Source organism: Pteronotus mesoamericanus, unplaced genomic scaffold (assembly GCF_021234165.1).
Source record: "Pteronotus mesoamericanus isolate MK-2021 breed Mesoamerican mustached bat unplaced genomic scaffold, CSHL_Meso_final scaffold_533, whole genome shotgun sequence".
Taxonomy (NCBI): Eukaryota; Metazoa; Chordata; class Mammalia; order Chiroptera; family Mormoopidae; genus Pteronotus; species Pteronotus mesoamericanus.
In genome coordinates this window covers 2,334,327-2,350,736 of record NW_026555320.1, presented here as the reverse complement: position 1 = coordinate 2,350,736, position 16,410 = coordinate 2,334,327, and the positions used below count along the sequence as shown (strand labels likewise).

At 52.8% G+C, this 16,410-nt stretch overlaps 1 protein-coding gene across 4 annotated transcripts in view; it reads left to right on the top strand.

Moving 5' to 3' along the window:
- The window catches only part of FYCO1 (FYVE and coiled-coil domain autophagy adaptor 1), a 72,388-nt gene continuing 55,978 nt past the window's right edge, over nucleotides 1–16,410 (top strand). Inside the window, exons 1-4 of one of the 4 annotated variants that reach the window (XM_054594540.1) lie at nucleotides 1–110; nucleotides 10,221–10,358; nucleotides 13,368–13,474; nucleotides 15,004–15,129. In XM_054594540.1, the coding sequence (XP_054450515.1) occupies nucleotides 10,304–10,358; nucleotides 13,368–13,474; nucleotides 15,004–15,129 (288 nt within the window). In that variant the 5' untranslated portion in view covers nucleotides 1–110; nucleotides 10,221–10,303. Of the gene's footprint in view, nucleotides 111–5,977; nucleotides 6,103–9,612; nucleotides 9,746–10,220; nucleotides 10,359–13,367; nucleotides 13,475–15,003; nucleotides 15,130–16,410 lie in introns of those variants that run through there. The other 3 variants (XM_054594541.1, XM_054594542.1, XM_054594539.1) reach the window with 3 other exon arrangements.

The following is a 16,410-nucleotide window of genomic DNA, read 5'->3' as shown; positions in this document are numbered from 1 at the left end:
ACCCGCCTGTGGTGGGGTCTGCGTATCATGGCCGTCTACGCTGTGCTCTTTCAGTCTTCCGCTTGGCCCCAGAAAGTTTCAGTTCTGTCCAGAGGTGGACCCATGAGCGCGTAAGTGCTACCCGGGGACCGGCCAGACTCTGGGGGTGCCTAGGCTGCTCTTGGCCCCCGAGCGGAGAACTTCCTGCCAGTCGCGGCTTGTCACCTGTTGCCCTTTCCTTCCCGGCCCATCCTGGGTCTCCAACAGACCCCTCCCGAGCCCTTGCCCATGGGGGGCCTGGGAAGTTCCTCAGCCGGGTGAAACTGACCCTGGAACCCAGGCGGCCTCTGGTGGCCAGCTCCAAGACCCCAACACCAGCTCCAAGACCCCCAACGGCCGAGGGGCCGCTTGGGGGGTGGGGGGAGGGAGAGAGAGAGAGAGAGACACACACACACACACACCGCTTGGGAAGTGTGTGTGCGCGCGCGCGCGTGTGTGGTGAGGGGTGTCTCAGAACAAGCCTGGGGTGTTTTAGGCACAGGAGGACAGGTCCCCACTCTTCTGCTTGCATTGTCCAAGAGACTGCTGACTTTAAGAAGCAAGTTCCAGGCTCATCTGGGCCAGGACAGTCGAGACCTTCCCTTGGCGAGACTCCGCTGACGCGCAGGTCTTTCCCCGCCTCCCGTAAGAGGACAGTTTGTTCATCCCAGGACATCCTCAGGTCGCGGCCCATCGTGTTGTACCCACTGCCCCTTGTGCCCAGGTGCAAGGTCTCAGGATCGCCCCCAGGCCGTCCTTCCTGAAACACCTGTGGCTTTGCATATTTCCTCTGGGGTGGCTGCTCCGGACTTGATGGAGTGCGTGCTATTCAGAACCTAGACTAGGGGGCGGGGGGGGGGGGGGGGGGGGGGGGGAGATAGGGCTGAATATTTACTGTTTTTATAGGAAATCGCGTGGGGTTGACACATTAACCACGTGGCTCCCTGTTACTGCATCCTCCGATTCCTCTTGTCACTCTTAACAGTTCTCATTGGCTGCCCCCTCCAGGAAAAAAAAAGAAAAAAAAGAGCGTTAAGCGGCCTGCGTTGGCCACAGCGTCTCTGCCTCTCTGCTTGTCTGACCACAGCAGTTTCCTTTTCCGACGGAGAAATGGGTCAGGGGCTCTGCGGACAGAGGATCAGGCCTTAATCTGCTCACTGGCCCCTGCCCTCGCCCGCTGTCTGCCTAATGCGAATGCTGAGTGTTGCAGCAGCCGGTGGCGTGGGGGCAGGTGTCACGCTGAAGGTTTCCTGCTTTCTGCGGCTAGCACCTTCCGAAGTGGGCCGCACTTGGTCCCCTATCCCCCTTGGGTGACAGGAACCGTTCAAAAATTATTGAATGCCCTGTGCCAGTTGTGAGCCGTTATTGTTATCACCAGGGAAAGCAGAGTCGATTTTCTCAGAGATGGGCTGTAGCCTTATTTGATTAAAAGGATCTGAAAGGGTTCTTGCTTGAGGAAATGGGTTTTCTGCTTCATTTAGTTTTGAAATTGTTTTCAGTATTTTATTAGGAAAAGAGTTAAATACAGGATCTTTGAAAGAATCGTGTAGTGAACATACGCCCGCCTGTTAGATTCTACAAGTAATATTTTACTTCGATATTTGTAGTTGCTTTCGAGTCGGCCCTCTAGCTGCTCCTTGGTCTCTGCCCCTTGTGGCTGGTTTCGGGGCACCAGCATGGGTTCCGAAGCCACGCTTTTAGCCTGGTACTTCTGGGGCGGGGGTGGGGGTGGGTGCCCACTGATGTTTGTGATGAGAGGAACTACTTAAAACAGATGCCTGGGAGGAAAAATTATACTCTACCCTTTAAGGTTCTCCTCATTGGACTAAGAATCAAATTAACATAAGGCAAATTAGTAGGAGAAAAACAAATTAAAGTTTAATCATATGTATACCTCCTGTATACATGGGAGGGACCCAGGAAAACTGGGTAACTCACCAAAATGGTGGAAGCCATCACCTAAAATACCACCTACTGCTAAGGACAAAGGCAGAGGCCGTGGGGGTTGCCAGGTGAGCCTGATGACTCCAGGGTGTGCTTGTAACGCAGATTTAAGCGCCTGCCTTCTCCGTGGGATGTAAAAGCAGGCCTGGTACAGTGATGGGGGCACCTTACCAATGGAGGTTTCCCTTCCACACGTAAATGTCCTTTCACCCGGGGTAGCTTCCACGGTTTCCGAGCTTCTCCCGCATCTGCTGTTTCCATATTTTGCCGTGCACAATGTGCATTTTGCCCAAATTTTTGAGTGGAAAAATAAGGATGCACATTATACATGGGTAGTATCTGAAATACCTTGTATCTGTTCTTGTGTTTTGTAATTATTTGTTGCCTAAAATTTCTTGTACCATAATATGTTCCAAAATAAATGCTAAAATGCCTTTATACTACAAAAAACAAGTATCTAAATATAAATAAATATAACAATTGAATTAAAAAATTAAAATGAAAGATTTTTCCTGAAAGTTTGGTCCAAAAACATGAGTGCGCATTATACACGGTAAAACACAGTAGCGGAAAATAATCAGCCTCCCAAAGAGGCACCTTTCGGAGGGGTAAACTCTGCTCCCTTTGAGAGCAAGACCCCAGAACCGCTGGTGACTCTGGCCCACATTGGTCACCGAGGCCATGGGCCACTGCCTTCAAAGCACACAATTGGCACCCACAGCGACCTCCTTCCCTCCAGGGGAGAGGCTTGGCTGGAGGGTAAACTGTTTTCTGGTGATTCCAAGGACTCCTTTGGTGACTCAGGGCTAGGAGGCCTTTCCGAGGAGGCAGAGGAAGCGTGCCGTCTGGCTGTGGTTGCCTGGTGAAAATCCTGGCCAGGAGCTCGGCGCGCAGCTCTGGCACACAGGCGGCCCTGGTCAGCAGGTGAAGTTCGTTAACTTGGTCCCTCAATGGCCTGAAGCTGCCTGTGAGCAGAGATGAGTGGAGTTTGGCCTTGTCAACGTCTGTTCACCTAGTGGATGAATGTCCCTGTCTTGCTCGAAAGATAAACTATGTTTTCTAGTTGTAATCTCAGTGCCAGTGTTTGTTTGTTTGCGTGTTTGTTTTCAAGCTCTTGATTGGAGTAGGACCCTCTGTTTGAACAACTAAGTAACCAGTAGGGTGGGTATTGAATCGTTTCCATGAGGCTGTGTTTATCTTCTTGCTGCTTTTAGAGGTGTCGCTGTACTGTCCCAATAATGAGAGCTTCACCCGCAGAGCACATGGGCTCTGTGATTTTTAGAAGGTGAGTGTGGCAGAGATGTGCTGACTTTTCCCAGAGGCGTGTTTCCTCTGTTCTTCCCACTGAAGCCAGTCAGCCCAATGGTTGTAGTGACCAACCACAGGAAGTGGTCCTTCCTGTCCCTGTAGCTCTTAAAAGACACCAAGTGGCTCTTTGTTGCTGGGCCAGATCCTGTTTTCATGGACAAGGGTGTGTGCATCAGTGTAGTTATGAGGACAGATTTGAGAACCTTCAGTCCAGTTTCAGAACTGTGGCCCTGTGGCTGGTTCAGGGGCCCAGGGGCAGGTTCGGCCAACCACCTGGGGCGGGGGCGGGTAGTGCCCCTCAGCCTGGGGCAGAAAACTGTTAGGGAAACCCTTGCAATTTAGAAGAAAAGGCTGAAGCAGAAAAAAAGCACTCCATGCACGTTGTTAGCATGTGGAGGGCTAGGCCAAGAGAACCCCTGTAAGGGGTCCAGGATGGGCTGGACAAGTCGCCCTGTAGCGTGGAGCTGGCAGGAACTCCCGCAGGCTGAGCCTGGAGCCCCGGCTGTTTCCTCCAGAGCACCTGCAGCCTTGGTCAGTCAGGTAGGGGGCAGTTGGGAGGAGCTGCAACCAAAGTTGGCCACTGAGAATGTCTGCTCTTCTCTTTCCCCAACTCCAGCGTGAAGGAAGGTCAAGGATATCCTCCCCTCATTGTACCTAAAAAACAACCAAACAAAAAAGAAATCCCCCTCTCCCTCTGCCGCCATACACATACCAGGTAGGAAGAGGTCAACTAACATCCTCAGGACAGATAGATTTGCCAAAACTGCCTGAAAATAGTTTGGTGAGCTAAACATGCCATGGCTCTCACCCCATCCTGGCATGATCTTTATTACATTATTCATTGCATGATAGGTAGTGGAAATTTCACATGACTAGTCTGATTCTAAATTTGAATAGGGTCTAAATTGGCAAGACTCAGCTACAGTCGATAAAGAAGACGATCTTCTTGCCTACTGCCACAACTCCCACAGTCCTGGTTCTTGCTTGCCCCTCCTGTCTGCCAGCCTGGCGCCAGCCCCTGGCCCATCTCTGCCTAGGTTGCTGCTCTTGTCACGCTGGGAGCACAGCAAAACTCAGATCCATCAACACCTCCCCACCCCACCCTTGTAGCCTTCCTGTTTGATGGTTCCAGATCCAGACTTCAGGAAGAGAGGAAGCAAAGGGCCTTGGGAAGGGCTGGGTGAGTGGGAGATGGTGGTGCTGGCTGTGGTTATTATTGCCCTGGGTGGGACAGAGGAGGCTTCTGGGTAAGGCTGTCTCGGGTTCAGAGCTGTGGTACACACTCGCCTGCGATGCACTCAATCCATCCAATCCCTAAATTATACGATTCCGTTTATTCTCTGAATAATAACTCCATAATATTCCCACAGTGGCGATGATATAATGTCTGCAATTACAACTTGACTTTTTAAATGCATTATTTTAGTCAACATAAAAGCATTTCATACTCAATAAAGGAAAATTGAAAAATCAGAGAAATAGAAATTTTTTGCAGATGGACCCATATTTCCCACCACTGAAGGGAAATTGGCATTATTTACAGGTTGGTACATTTCTATGCCTAAAGATTAATTGTTTAAAGTTTCTATGCTTAAAGTTTAGGTCTTTTTGTGGAATAGGAGTCAATGGTTTGGTTTTGTCTAATTCATTCATTCATTCAGTAAGTAAGTAATTCATTGACTGCTCTCCGTGTCAGAACTGTGCGAGGTGCTGGGGAAATCATAAATAGCCATGGAGCTTACAGTCAAGTGCGAAAGACAGACTAAACAAGAAATTACTGTGCTGGTGAACGGCCACAAGAGTAGAAGAAGGGAGAGCCCCCCTGCAGTGGGGCTTCAAATCCTGAGCAGAGTAGCATTTGTTGCCCATGTGTTCACCTGTTTTCACCAAAGTGCCTCTCAGGCCTCTGTTATCTGTCTGTAAGCTTATCGGGTGCCTGCTGTCTGCTTCCGCCCTCTGGAGCGGGAATTCTGTGAAGGCCAGGGCTCAGCTGCCTTGTTCACAGCTGCAGCCCCAGCTCCTGGGTCAGGTCTGCCTCAGTGGTGGTGCCCAGCAAAGCCGGCTTGGCCAGCAGGAGGTGTGTCGGGCCGTGCAGGGTACCTGCTGCCTGAGCCCGCCCCCTCCCCCGCCCAGGGTATGATGTGGGAGCCCTGCTGTTTTCCTGCCCGTGTGGGGTCCATGTTATTAGGGGGCAGGAGCTAAGTACACAAGTTGCTGTCATTTGTTGGTGCAGCTCTTCCAGAAGCTGCCAAGGCTTCCACACACACACTTTCATGGCCTCCTGGATGCTTCTCGCGCTTTCCAGGGGCACTGCAGCCCTGAGTACTGGTGTGTAGCCCCTTCTGGGAGCAGCAGCCCACCTTCTTAAAAAAACAGCTTCCCCAGGCCCACAAGGAACACCTCCCATCCAGAGGTTCCCCTTTGCCTGCTCTCCTGGGTCAGTGGCCTGGAATCGGGCCGGTTCTGTGTGTGTTCCAGGGTGAACGACCAAGAACCCTGAAACTGTTGGTGGGAAGGAGGGACGGCAAGAGAAGTTGAAAGGCGAGATAGCCAAGTCTCAGGTCTTCCTCCCCTTTAAGAAAGGGAGAAGACTGAGAGCCGGAAGGAGTGCTTGGGAAAGATGACTCAGGCATACAGTCGGTCAACATTTTAATTATAGGTCTGAGGGCGGGGTTGCCTAATGAGCCTTTGCTCACGTGTGCTGCAGTGTCTCCATCTGAGCTGGCCTCTGACAAACTGCTGGGCAGTCTCCAGGGCACCTGCCTGAAGCTCTGGTGGCCCACCACCCGATCCAGTGCTGAGCCAGCAGGACCGTGGGCCTTCAAGCAGCAGGTACCAGCCTAGGGCTCCCTCTCCACAAATGGTAACGAGACAGAGGCTGTTGGGTGGGCTGAACCAGACTGGGGCAATGGACTCATCCAAAAAGGCTTTCTGCTTTGACTGATATGAACTTGTTAACCTCCTTCCTTGATCTGGGTGGGATTTGTAACTGGTATGTTCCGCCTTGTTTGAGAGTGGGCGGAGTCCCATTGTATGGTGTCCTCTCTGGGTCAGTTCTTAGTTCTTGTGTTGTTACTATCAGTACGTTACTGAGCAAGTATGATATATTTTGAAGGCTGGGCAAAGTTGCCTTTCAGGCCCCAAACCTCCTACCCACTTTCTGATCCTTCATTTCTGATGTGGGAACTCAGATACTGTATCGCTCCTGCCAGAACCCATTTCTGGGCAACAAGAATGTTAGTCATTTACACCAAAGCATAAATAAGTTTACATGAGTCAGTCTTTGTATCTTGGTTTGGCACTAAACTGCTGTGTCTATTGTTTAAGTCATTTAAGGCTTCTGGGCAGGGAGAGGAGGAATTTCAAAGTGAGGGAAGATCCTTTACCTCTCACATAATACCTAGGCCATGACTAGATATTCAGGCAGTAGTCCCAGGTAGTAAGAATTGTAAAAAATGCATTTAGTCCCTTTTCCTCTTTCAGAAGCTTAGATGTTTCAGACATTCTGGCTAAGCTTAAACATAATTTTGAGTTATTGACAAGAGAACCCAATGTTCTCCCAAGTGGTTAGTGGCGGCATTGAATTGAATTGTGGGACACCCAGGTGTCAAAATTGGTTCCCGTGTGGGAAAAAGCCACACATTGGGTGTCAGAAGTGTTATGGGTTTAAAAAAAAGTTTCATTCCTCAACCAAAGGACAAGGTTGTCGGGAGACACAGAAAGCTGACCGCAGTGTGGAGAGGGACAGGGCGCCTCTCTGTGTCCCATTGGTTACTAATGACCTCAGACTAAGGGAGAGGGAGGGCACGATGCTGAGTCACATCCTGTCCAAGTCCATGAAAACAGCATCCCTGAGTGACCGTGTCTTTCAAGGAGGCTCTGACTTTCTGAAACCTTGTGAGGTGGTGACCGACAGCCTTGGTGGGAAGCCCACTGCGATCTATAGGCCCAGCAGCCAGTTTCTTAGGGCTCATCGCTTCGGCAATGACACAGGCTGTTTGGAAAAGCAGCCTGTGTAGTCAGCAGCTGGCCCTGCTCACCCCATGACCCGAGGGCTTGGCTTCAACTGAGCACATTGCTAGGGTCAGGCAAAGAAGGCCTCCTGGGCTCGGGCCCACACAAGGGCAGCTTCACCAAAGCGCCAAGATGTCCTGAAGCAGCATGCGTATGTCTGCGTTCAGGCTCATCATGCCAAGACGCCAGTTTGATTTACAGATGTTGTTCCCGCATGCCAGGCTCCAAAGAGGGCTGGTTTCTAGGAAATCCAGCTGGTTGTATAGTTCACGCATTGTCCTGGCCAGAGCCTGCTAGTTAGCTCAGGATCTGTTGTTGTCACTTCCTTCCAAGCTACACCCTCCTCTCCCTTGTGTGCACGTCTTACCGGTACTGTAAGTAAACACACAAACCCAGCAGGCTTCCTTTCAGGACTCATGGGCTATTAGTCATCTTCCTCCAAGGTTAGTTCTCCGAGAAGCTACAAGGCTCTCTGTGTTGACAACATTCAAAAAAGAGAAACACAGGTAGAGAAACAGGCTCTCTGGACCCCCCACCCTCACCCTGCACCCTGTCCACCTTGTGTCTCTGAAGGCCTCCTGCCCATTTTTCAGGCCTGGCCCAACTCAGTTGCTCTCACTTCCCCAGGCAGAATTAACTTTCCCTTCCTCCTGGCCCACCGCATGCAGCTTTCTAAATGCATCACAGTGCAGCTGTTCTGGCGGAGCTGTCATTTACAGTGTGTGAGTTTTGACAGCTCAAAATATGTTTGTCAGCTATTTGCAGTCCTGTGGCCACCACCACAACCAAGATAGAACAGAATTGCCCCCCCCCCCAAGTTTCTGCATACTCTTTTGTAGTCCAAGCCTCCCTCCAACCCCAGCTCCAGGCAGCCGGTGATCTGATTGCTCCTGGATGTTTTGCCTGTGCAAGACTCTGCAGATAGAATCATAAAGTGCATAGTCTTTCAGTCCAGCTTCCTTCACTCGATGCACGGCACTTGTCGTGTGTATCTGTGCTTCGTTCCTGGGCACTGCTGAGCACCCATCACTTTTTATCCCTACATCTGCATGGACCTCTTCCGTCGTATCTTGACACCTGGATAGCTTTCTCTCTGTCTCCTTGGTGCACAGCTGAGCTCCTAGGGCCGGGCTGGGCCTCGCTTGCCTCTGTTTCCCCAGCCCACACATAGCAGGCACATGACAGAGTGTGGGGCCAGGGCAGCTGTGCACCGACAGTGATGACCCTTGATCCTCTCCCTCGCCAGGATGGCCGAAGGGTCTCCCTGGGCAGCAGAGCCCCCGCGGAGGCGCGGCCCAGCCTGGGCGCCAGCCTCTCCAGGGCCTGGTCAGGCTGTGTGAATGGGGGCTGGCTGGACTGGCTTCTTGTAACCGGCACCGCCCTCAGTTTGGTGCCTGTGGAGGCCAGGGTGCCAGCGCCTGCTGGGGAGCTTTGGCGGGTTCTGGGCCCCCAGACTCGCTGGGGCTCCGTGCCCTGAGTCGCTGGGAGCGTGCGCCGTTGCGCCGGTCCCGTCCCTCCTCGTCTGGAGCAGCCCTCTCTGGGCCTCATTTTTACTAAGTCACAGCTGCCCTGGCTTGTTAGTTAAAAATAGGCTGTCCGCCCTGTGACAGGCCCTACTCACTCAGGCTGACACTGGAATGCTTACGTAAATATTTGGAGGAGCTGGACGTCGGTGACCGTTTCTATTCCAGGGCCTTCTTGCCTTGACTCCCGGAGCAATAAGGGGAAGGTGGCCGCAGGAGGTGAGGCCCGCACGGCCCTCAGGGTAGCAGCGCAGGGTTGGGGAGATGGCTGGGGGGCAGGGTGGTTCCTGGAAGCCAGTGGAAGTGGCTGGCCATTTGCCATAGTGACAGCGGCTCAGCTGTCAATCCATAGAGTGTGAAATCAGACTCACCAGGGTAGTTCAAGCCACAGTTGGACTCCTGGTTTGTGGTCTAAGACAAGTTCCGTGACTCCTCTGAATGTCGGTTTCTCCTTTGTACATTACTTATCCTGCTGGGGTGATTGTGGGAATTAAAATGATCACGTGGGCCCAGTACATAGTAGGTCCTCATGTGGTGGTGGCCGCTCCGATGGGCACCTCTAGTCTTGGCAGCTGCGTTGCCGGCAAACATTCCAACTTTACGTGGGGCATCTAAGGAAAGAATGAGAGGTTCTGAGAAAAGGACATGCGAGTGTTCGAATGCGTGCCAGGCCTCTTTTCAGCGCTGCTCATATCACCTCATCTTTGTTGGGTTCGGCCACTACAGTGTCCTTAAATCACTTCAGCAGCTGCCCAAGTAGGGCTGGTAACTGAGGACTCACCAGTGGCAAGAGGACAGTAACTGAGCTTAAAATAGAAGTGCCCCTTGACTGGCACCCAGGCAGAGCCGGACTCCGGGCATCTGCAGCCGCAGACCTCCCCCGAGGGAGCCGCTGCCCCAGAGCCGAGGCAGGCTCTCCTGGCCCAGAAGCCCCGAGGGTACGTGTCCCCAGCCCCTCACCCATTGCCCCTGCGCAGTCCTCAGAGAAAGCGATCCTAGGGAGGAGGTGGGGGTAGGGGTCTGGTGCTGGCAGGCCAGTGACCTGGGAGGGGCTCGATGAGTTCCGGCCTTGGTTTTGAGGGTATAGGGGGGCCACAGGGAGGCATTTTTAAAGGTAGAAAGTGAGGCAGTGCTAAGAGGGCACATTAGGAGGGGAGCTCACAAAGACTGGGCCACGCAATTGGGTTGCTTTTGTTTCTTTTTAAGGCCCAGACCAGGTCATTGTGTTGGAATAAGTGTGTCAGAAGCCAACCAGGGAATGCCCACAGAGCAAGGCCCACACAGAAGGGCCAAGCCCTTCCCGTTGCAGGAAGATGCCCAGATGGGGCAACGTTGCGCCCGGAGCAGCGTTCGTCTCCTGTCTCTACGCTGGTCTGTGACTGCCTCTTCCACGCCTCCTTCTCCCTCACATAGGTGCCCCCATGGAGTCTGACTTTTGCTGACCAGACTCAGGCAGGAGGTGCGCTGCCAAGACAGGTGGCCCGCAGCCAGTCGCCATGGCATCCCCCAGCACGGAGAGCCAGCTCCAGAGGATCATCCGCGATTTGCAAGGTAGGGCTAGGCCACCCGGCTTGGCGGGTTCGGTTTGGAGGGCGCCGTGACTGTGCTGTTGCTGTGGCCCGCTGCAGCCCAGCCCTTCCTTCTGTGTTCACCCTGGGGGTCACTGGAGCCCTCAGGATACAGCACACCGAACGTTCGGGGCTCAGGTGTCCCTCCTGTGAGGCTGGGAGAGCTTGCTGGCCCTCCCTGCAGGGCCCCGTAAAGGCACTTTGTAAACAGAATCAAATACCCCTCTCTGGGTCCGGGTCTGATTTCTCTGTGTGCGTGCGCGCGCATGCTTTCTTGGCTGAATCCCGGTGGGCTCTGGTGGAGTTGGGGGAGAATGCCGTCCTTCCTCTGAGCAGGAAGACTGGACACCCGTTGCTCTTGTTTTGCTGTCTCACCCTCTGGTGGTGGGGAGATGGCCTCTTCTGGATGCGCCCCAGCTGTGGGCCTGCAGCCTCCCCGGCAGCCTCGCCCCGTGAGAGAGACCCCCGTGCGGCCCCTCCCTGGAGAGAGGCCCGGGGCGCAGGGTGCCTGCGAGGCGCGGTGGGGGCTGCCTTCCCTGCTGGCCGCAGCCTCGGCCGACCTCCGCTCCTCCGGCCATGGTCCTCTAAGCCCCTCCCGAGCTCCAGCGTGTGCCCTGTAACAGTCTGCAGCTCGCCGCTTCCTCCTGTCACAGAGCCCGCAGTGACACTCTCTGGACAGACTGATGGCCCAGGTTTCTGGCTGCTCAGACACAGCGGTGACCACTTGCAGTCTCTTCTACCAGGGCCCCCAGGCCACGATACAGTCCCCATTCTGAAGGTCGCAGTCGATGACATGAAAATCACTTTCTCAGGCTTATGCCCTGTTTCTGTAGCTCTTTGGGCCTCTAATAGCTAATAATGACATGGCATTTCACACATGCCAGGCACTGTCTTACATGTGTCTTATGGATAATAAATCACTGAGTCCTCATGTTTAACCCTGAGGTAGGACCCCTCATTATTCCCACATTGCAGATGTGGAAACAGATAGAGGGGGTCAGGGACTTCCCAAGGTCACGCACACCCAGTCCCGCAGAGTCTGGTTTCCACACACACCCGGTTCCAGACTCTGCTCGTAACCACACCAGTCTCCTTCCAGCTAAAGTATTGTAGGCTTTTAAAAAACCTGCACACACACACAGGTGTGTACAGAGGAGGTGAAATGCCAGTCTCTGCCGCTGACCTTGGGAGGTTTCTCCACAGCGTAGGCAGCCTTCTCCGCTCAGTCTCTGGTTCGGAACCCGCAGCTCCTCGCTGGGAGGAAGAGGGGAGCCCTGGCATCAGCACTGGTTCAGCTGCCCTCGTCCAGCCCGTGTTCTGGCTGCTTCCGGTCCTCCCCGACATCCCAAGGCCGTCTCGGGTCCTATACCCAGCCCACGGAGCACCTCGGTGGGGATTCTTAAAAGGCACCACATTCTCAAGACCCTTTCTTTCCATCCGTTGGTAGGTGTCTTAACAAGCACCCAAGAGATGGACGGCATTTGCCGTGAGAGCGGCGCACCGTTGGCCGAGGTGTCCTGGTGCGGCGCCCGGCCCTCACACCTCTGCAGGCAGCCTGCTTCTCCTGGGGACGCAGTTATGCGGCTTTGGTGTCAGGCAGGCTGCGGGTCAGCGCGTGGCTCCGCCTTTGAGCCCTGGAAGATGTCGAACAGGTCCCTCCACCTTTCCAAGGCGAGGTCGCTTCCTTCTTGTGTGGGGAAGGACGGTGATGACGCCCACTTCTCGCGTGCTGGCAGAGCACACGTGTAATTGATGGGAAAACAAGAGATCCACAAGCAACGCATCTGCGTTATCAGAAATTGGTGCTAAAATCTTGATGCTTCTTTGAAAAAAGTCTCTTTCAAAATTTCAGGAGCTCCCAGGCCAGGTTGGGAGCGTTAACCCAGCCTGAGGGTGGAGAAGGAAGGCCCTGAGTCTTTTCACCAAGGCCAGCCACAGCCGACTCTTCTCCAGGGCACAGCTGGGCATCCCTCACTAGATTCGGTCCCAAGAACCTGTCTCCACCATGAGCTGCCCTTTGCTGTGGCTTAGACTCAGCACCGGGCAGACCTGCCTTGAGCCACGGTGCTTGAGAGCGGGGTTGTGGACTCCTTTTCTTGTAACACTTGTCAGGGGAAGGAGGTAGTTTTTCGCAGCGTGCTCCAGCCACCTCCGCTGGGGACATTTTTCCAAGTTCTAAACCAAACCCAGCTTCTCATAGCCCCTCTGTCTCGTAGCAGAGGCTGAGAATAGGGGTCAAAGGTAGCTTTCCCCCTTTCCTGCCCAGGGAGGTCAGTTATCTTAGAAGTTACGGGGTGTGCTCTGAGGTAGGAAAGATCCTGAGGAAGCCAAGGTTCCTGTATAAAATTCCGCGTTGTACTTTTTCACATTTTAACAGCAGTTGGGATCATCTTAAAATCAATTGCATCTTAGATTTGTTGTAATTACATTCCTGCCTGGTGCTACATTAAATGAGAATGACTTGCAGAGGCCTGGCCCCTCATAGGTACTCAGTTAACGGAAGCAGGTACTGCTGTTGTCATTTCTTGGCATTATTATCCTTAGTGTTATTTACACGTTCTCGGTCTTCTTAAAGCCTGCACTTCCCTGTGCTGAGCAGTCAGGTGGTAATGAAGAACCATAAGCAGTATGGCCAGAATAGAGGATAAGGCTTCCTGAAGGCCAGTAGCAGGGGCCTGCGGAACGATTCACCCGCTCAGCAAATACTTGTTGACCGAACCCTGCATGCAGATTAGAAGCCTACATGGCAGGCCTGCAGGGGTGACCCGGAAATGTGCCCACCCAGTGAGCTGCTGCAAAGGACTGGGCTCTCAGGACACCGTGGGGCCTCCTGACTCGGCCCTGCGTCCCCATGGATGTGGACACAGCGCTCACGTTCCCCGTGTGCTTCGCCATCATTGACCACCTGCTCCTCGGGCCTCCCAGGGTTTTTTGCTTTTCTCTCTGAGGTCCGTCTCCATCTGGTTACATGTTCCTATTTGTTGTCTTAAAGATGCTGTGACAGAACTAAGCAAAGAATTTAAGGAAGCAGGGGAACCCATCACAGATGACAGCACCAGCTTGCATAAGTTTTCTTACAAACTTGAGTATCTCCTTCAAGTAAGTGGCTCCTGTAGTGTGTTCATTCCTGCTCTGCTGTCTTTAGTTTCCCTTGTGGGTGGCTCGTCTGCACTCAGGACAGGGTGCAGAAAGCTCAGTGGGCCGGAGGCCGGAGCAGCCCTCTCAAGAGCTGGGGCCTCCGCGTGCCATTCATTCTCTGGGGGATCAGAAGTTGCCCCTTAGGCTGATTTTGAAAATCCAGAACATTCTCTTTAGTGATTTAAGTCAACTTAAGGCAAGTAAGAAGGTCCCTGTATAGCAGATCTTAACTTTGGGGCAGTCACGTCCCCTTTTGAAAATCTGGTGGAAGCTATACAATCTCTCTGCAAACAGATATGCATATGTGTGCACAACCAGTAACACACTTTCCAGGAGCCTGTGGTCTCTCTGAAGATTGTCCAGACGCCTGCTTTAGAGCCGTGCTGCTCAAAATGAGGTCCACAGACAGCAGTGTCAACGTCCCCTGGGAGCACATTAGGGATGTGTTCTTTGTTCCCACTCCGACCTCCCGCGTCGGGGTCTCTGAGGTCAGCCCAAGATGGAATTTTTCTTTTAACACACCCACAGCATAATGCTTGTGTGTGCTTGGTTCAAGTGCACAGGTCTAGAGAACTCTGCAGAGGTGGAAAAATACAGGCAACTACAACAGGAAGGAAATGGACCAAAATGTTAACAGAAGTTAAGCTTGGTGTGGTGGCGTTGGGCATTATAATTTTTTCTTTTCTGTTTTTTTGAGGGGTTCTCTCCAGATTGCCTAACAGTATATACATAATCAGAAAAGAAAGCCATAAAATGCTATGTTATGTTATAGAAAGATATCCCAGTACATTTTGACCCTCATTAGTTGGCATCATCACATCCCCCCAAAGTACATAGGACGCGAGCCCGCCGGAGGCGACGGCCCCGACGTGGTGAAGGCCCCACCGTCCCTGCCTCTTCACCTGCTTCTCTGGTTCACACGGTGAAGATATTTGTGGACCTTTTTTTCCCCTCATGTAGCTCATTTTGGTTTTGGATTTGAAATGACTCATGACTGGCACCTATTTGAATTTACTGTTCATATATTAAACATTGACATTTGAGTAACTGGGGTAAAGTGTCACTAACTCATTTCCCTGGGATGAGACATAGTTAGCACTCTTCATGTCGCCCTTAAGACTTCACACTCGTATTTATCATAAGGTGTCACGTATCTTTATCAAAGTAGTTAATAGCAACTTTGGTGGTCTTCCACTCAGCTCTGCACAGAGGTCCCTTCAAGACATAAATCTTTATTTTGGGGGCGGTTGCTGTTATTCCTGAATCTTACTAGCCATATGGCCTCAAGCTAGGTACTTAACGTCTCCTAGCCTCAGTTTCCTTATTTGTAAATTGGGGATGAAAACACTCATTTGACAATAAATAAAAATAATGCCAGTCAAGGGCCTTACCCAGCGCCAGGCAACTAAGAAACCAGTGTTATCATTTATCACTTAATGAGATGAACGGCAGTGTTTTGGACCACCTGTCTCTGTGTTTTCCCTTCCCAGTTCGATCAGAAGGAGAAGGCCACCCTCTTGGGCAGCAAGAAGGACTACTGGGATTACTTCTGCGCCTGCCTGGCCAAGGTGAAAGGAGCCAACGACGGCATCCGGTTCGTCAAGTCCATCTCGGAGGTGAGCAGAGCAACCACGGGCCTCATGTCCTCCTCTCACCCGCCATAAGCATCTCTTGCAGAGACCTTTGCTGCAGACAGTCAAATGAGGAAGGGGGTTTACAGGTGGTAATGAGGTGAAGAAAGCTGGTCCAGCACACCCAGCGCCCACCGTCAGCTCAGGGAAGCCCCCTCTGTGAGTGTCTCCCGAGCCGACGACGGCCCCGCCCTGGCTCTGTGGTTAGACGGCGACCCGCATGGTACCGGGCAGGGCGGGCCGTCCGCGCTGCAGGCTGCCCGTGGTGCCCCTCCGAGGTACGAGGCATTTTTTTTAAAAAGTCAGTTTCTTAGATAGAATTCTTAGTGTTTGTTAGGCTTCTGTCCCTACAGCTTTTCCAGAAAACTTGGATTTGAAGTGCAGAGAGTAATGTGAGCTCTTAAGAGACACTACAGTGCTGGTGTGCCAAGCAGCTGCCCATGTTCCGTTCCGAGTCCCTAGAGCACAATGCCGTGGCCCAGCTGTTTTACAAAACTCCAGGATGACCTCTCTTTCTCTCTCTCACTCTGCCTCTCCCCTACCTCCCACTCCCGACAAATCTTTTTCTCTCAAAGCCTGGTCCATCTGGGAGTAAAGAGCTGTACACATTAGGGAGCAAGTAACCCCCTCGATTTAGGACAGGAGGTCTAAAGGGTTTGAACATTTCTCTTTCAGCATCTTGTCTGTAAGTTTGAAGACACTCTGAAGTGCCTTCATGCTCCGTGGCTGGCCTCCTGCAAAAGCCACAGGGTCAGGTGCTCTGGGACGAATTCCTCCCTGACCCGGGAGCCAGATGGGTTTCTTCTTACAGACAGGCCCAGGGCGGCGGGCTGACCTTGAGGGCTGAGCACTCTCCGCCAGCTGCCCCCTGTGAGATCTGAGCTCATGAGGCAGGGTCCTGGCTCGGAGGAGTTTGTCCTGCCAATTTCGTTAATGTCCGTGTAGCGCAGACGGGTCTCATGGGATCTTGCCTGGTGGGACACTCAGGGCCACTGTGTAGACTGGTGTCTGATGCTTCGTAGCCCTGCAGGGGGTGCCCGTGGGTGCCCTCTTCTCCGTGCCCCTGGGAGTTCTCACCGCCACTCTTGTCTCTTCCACTCCTGACGGCAACCAAAGCCTTCGACTCCCTGACTTGCAACAGCCAAAGCCCAGGGTAACAAAATGCTTACATCTACTTGAGCCTTTTCTCACAATGCAGTGAAACCTGTCAAGGCCGGAGAAACTGTCTCCTAGAAGCAGGAGCATTCCCTGCTTGCACAAACACTG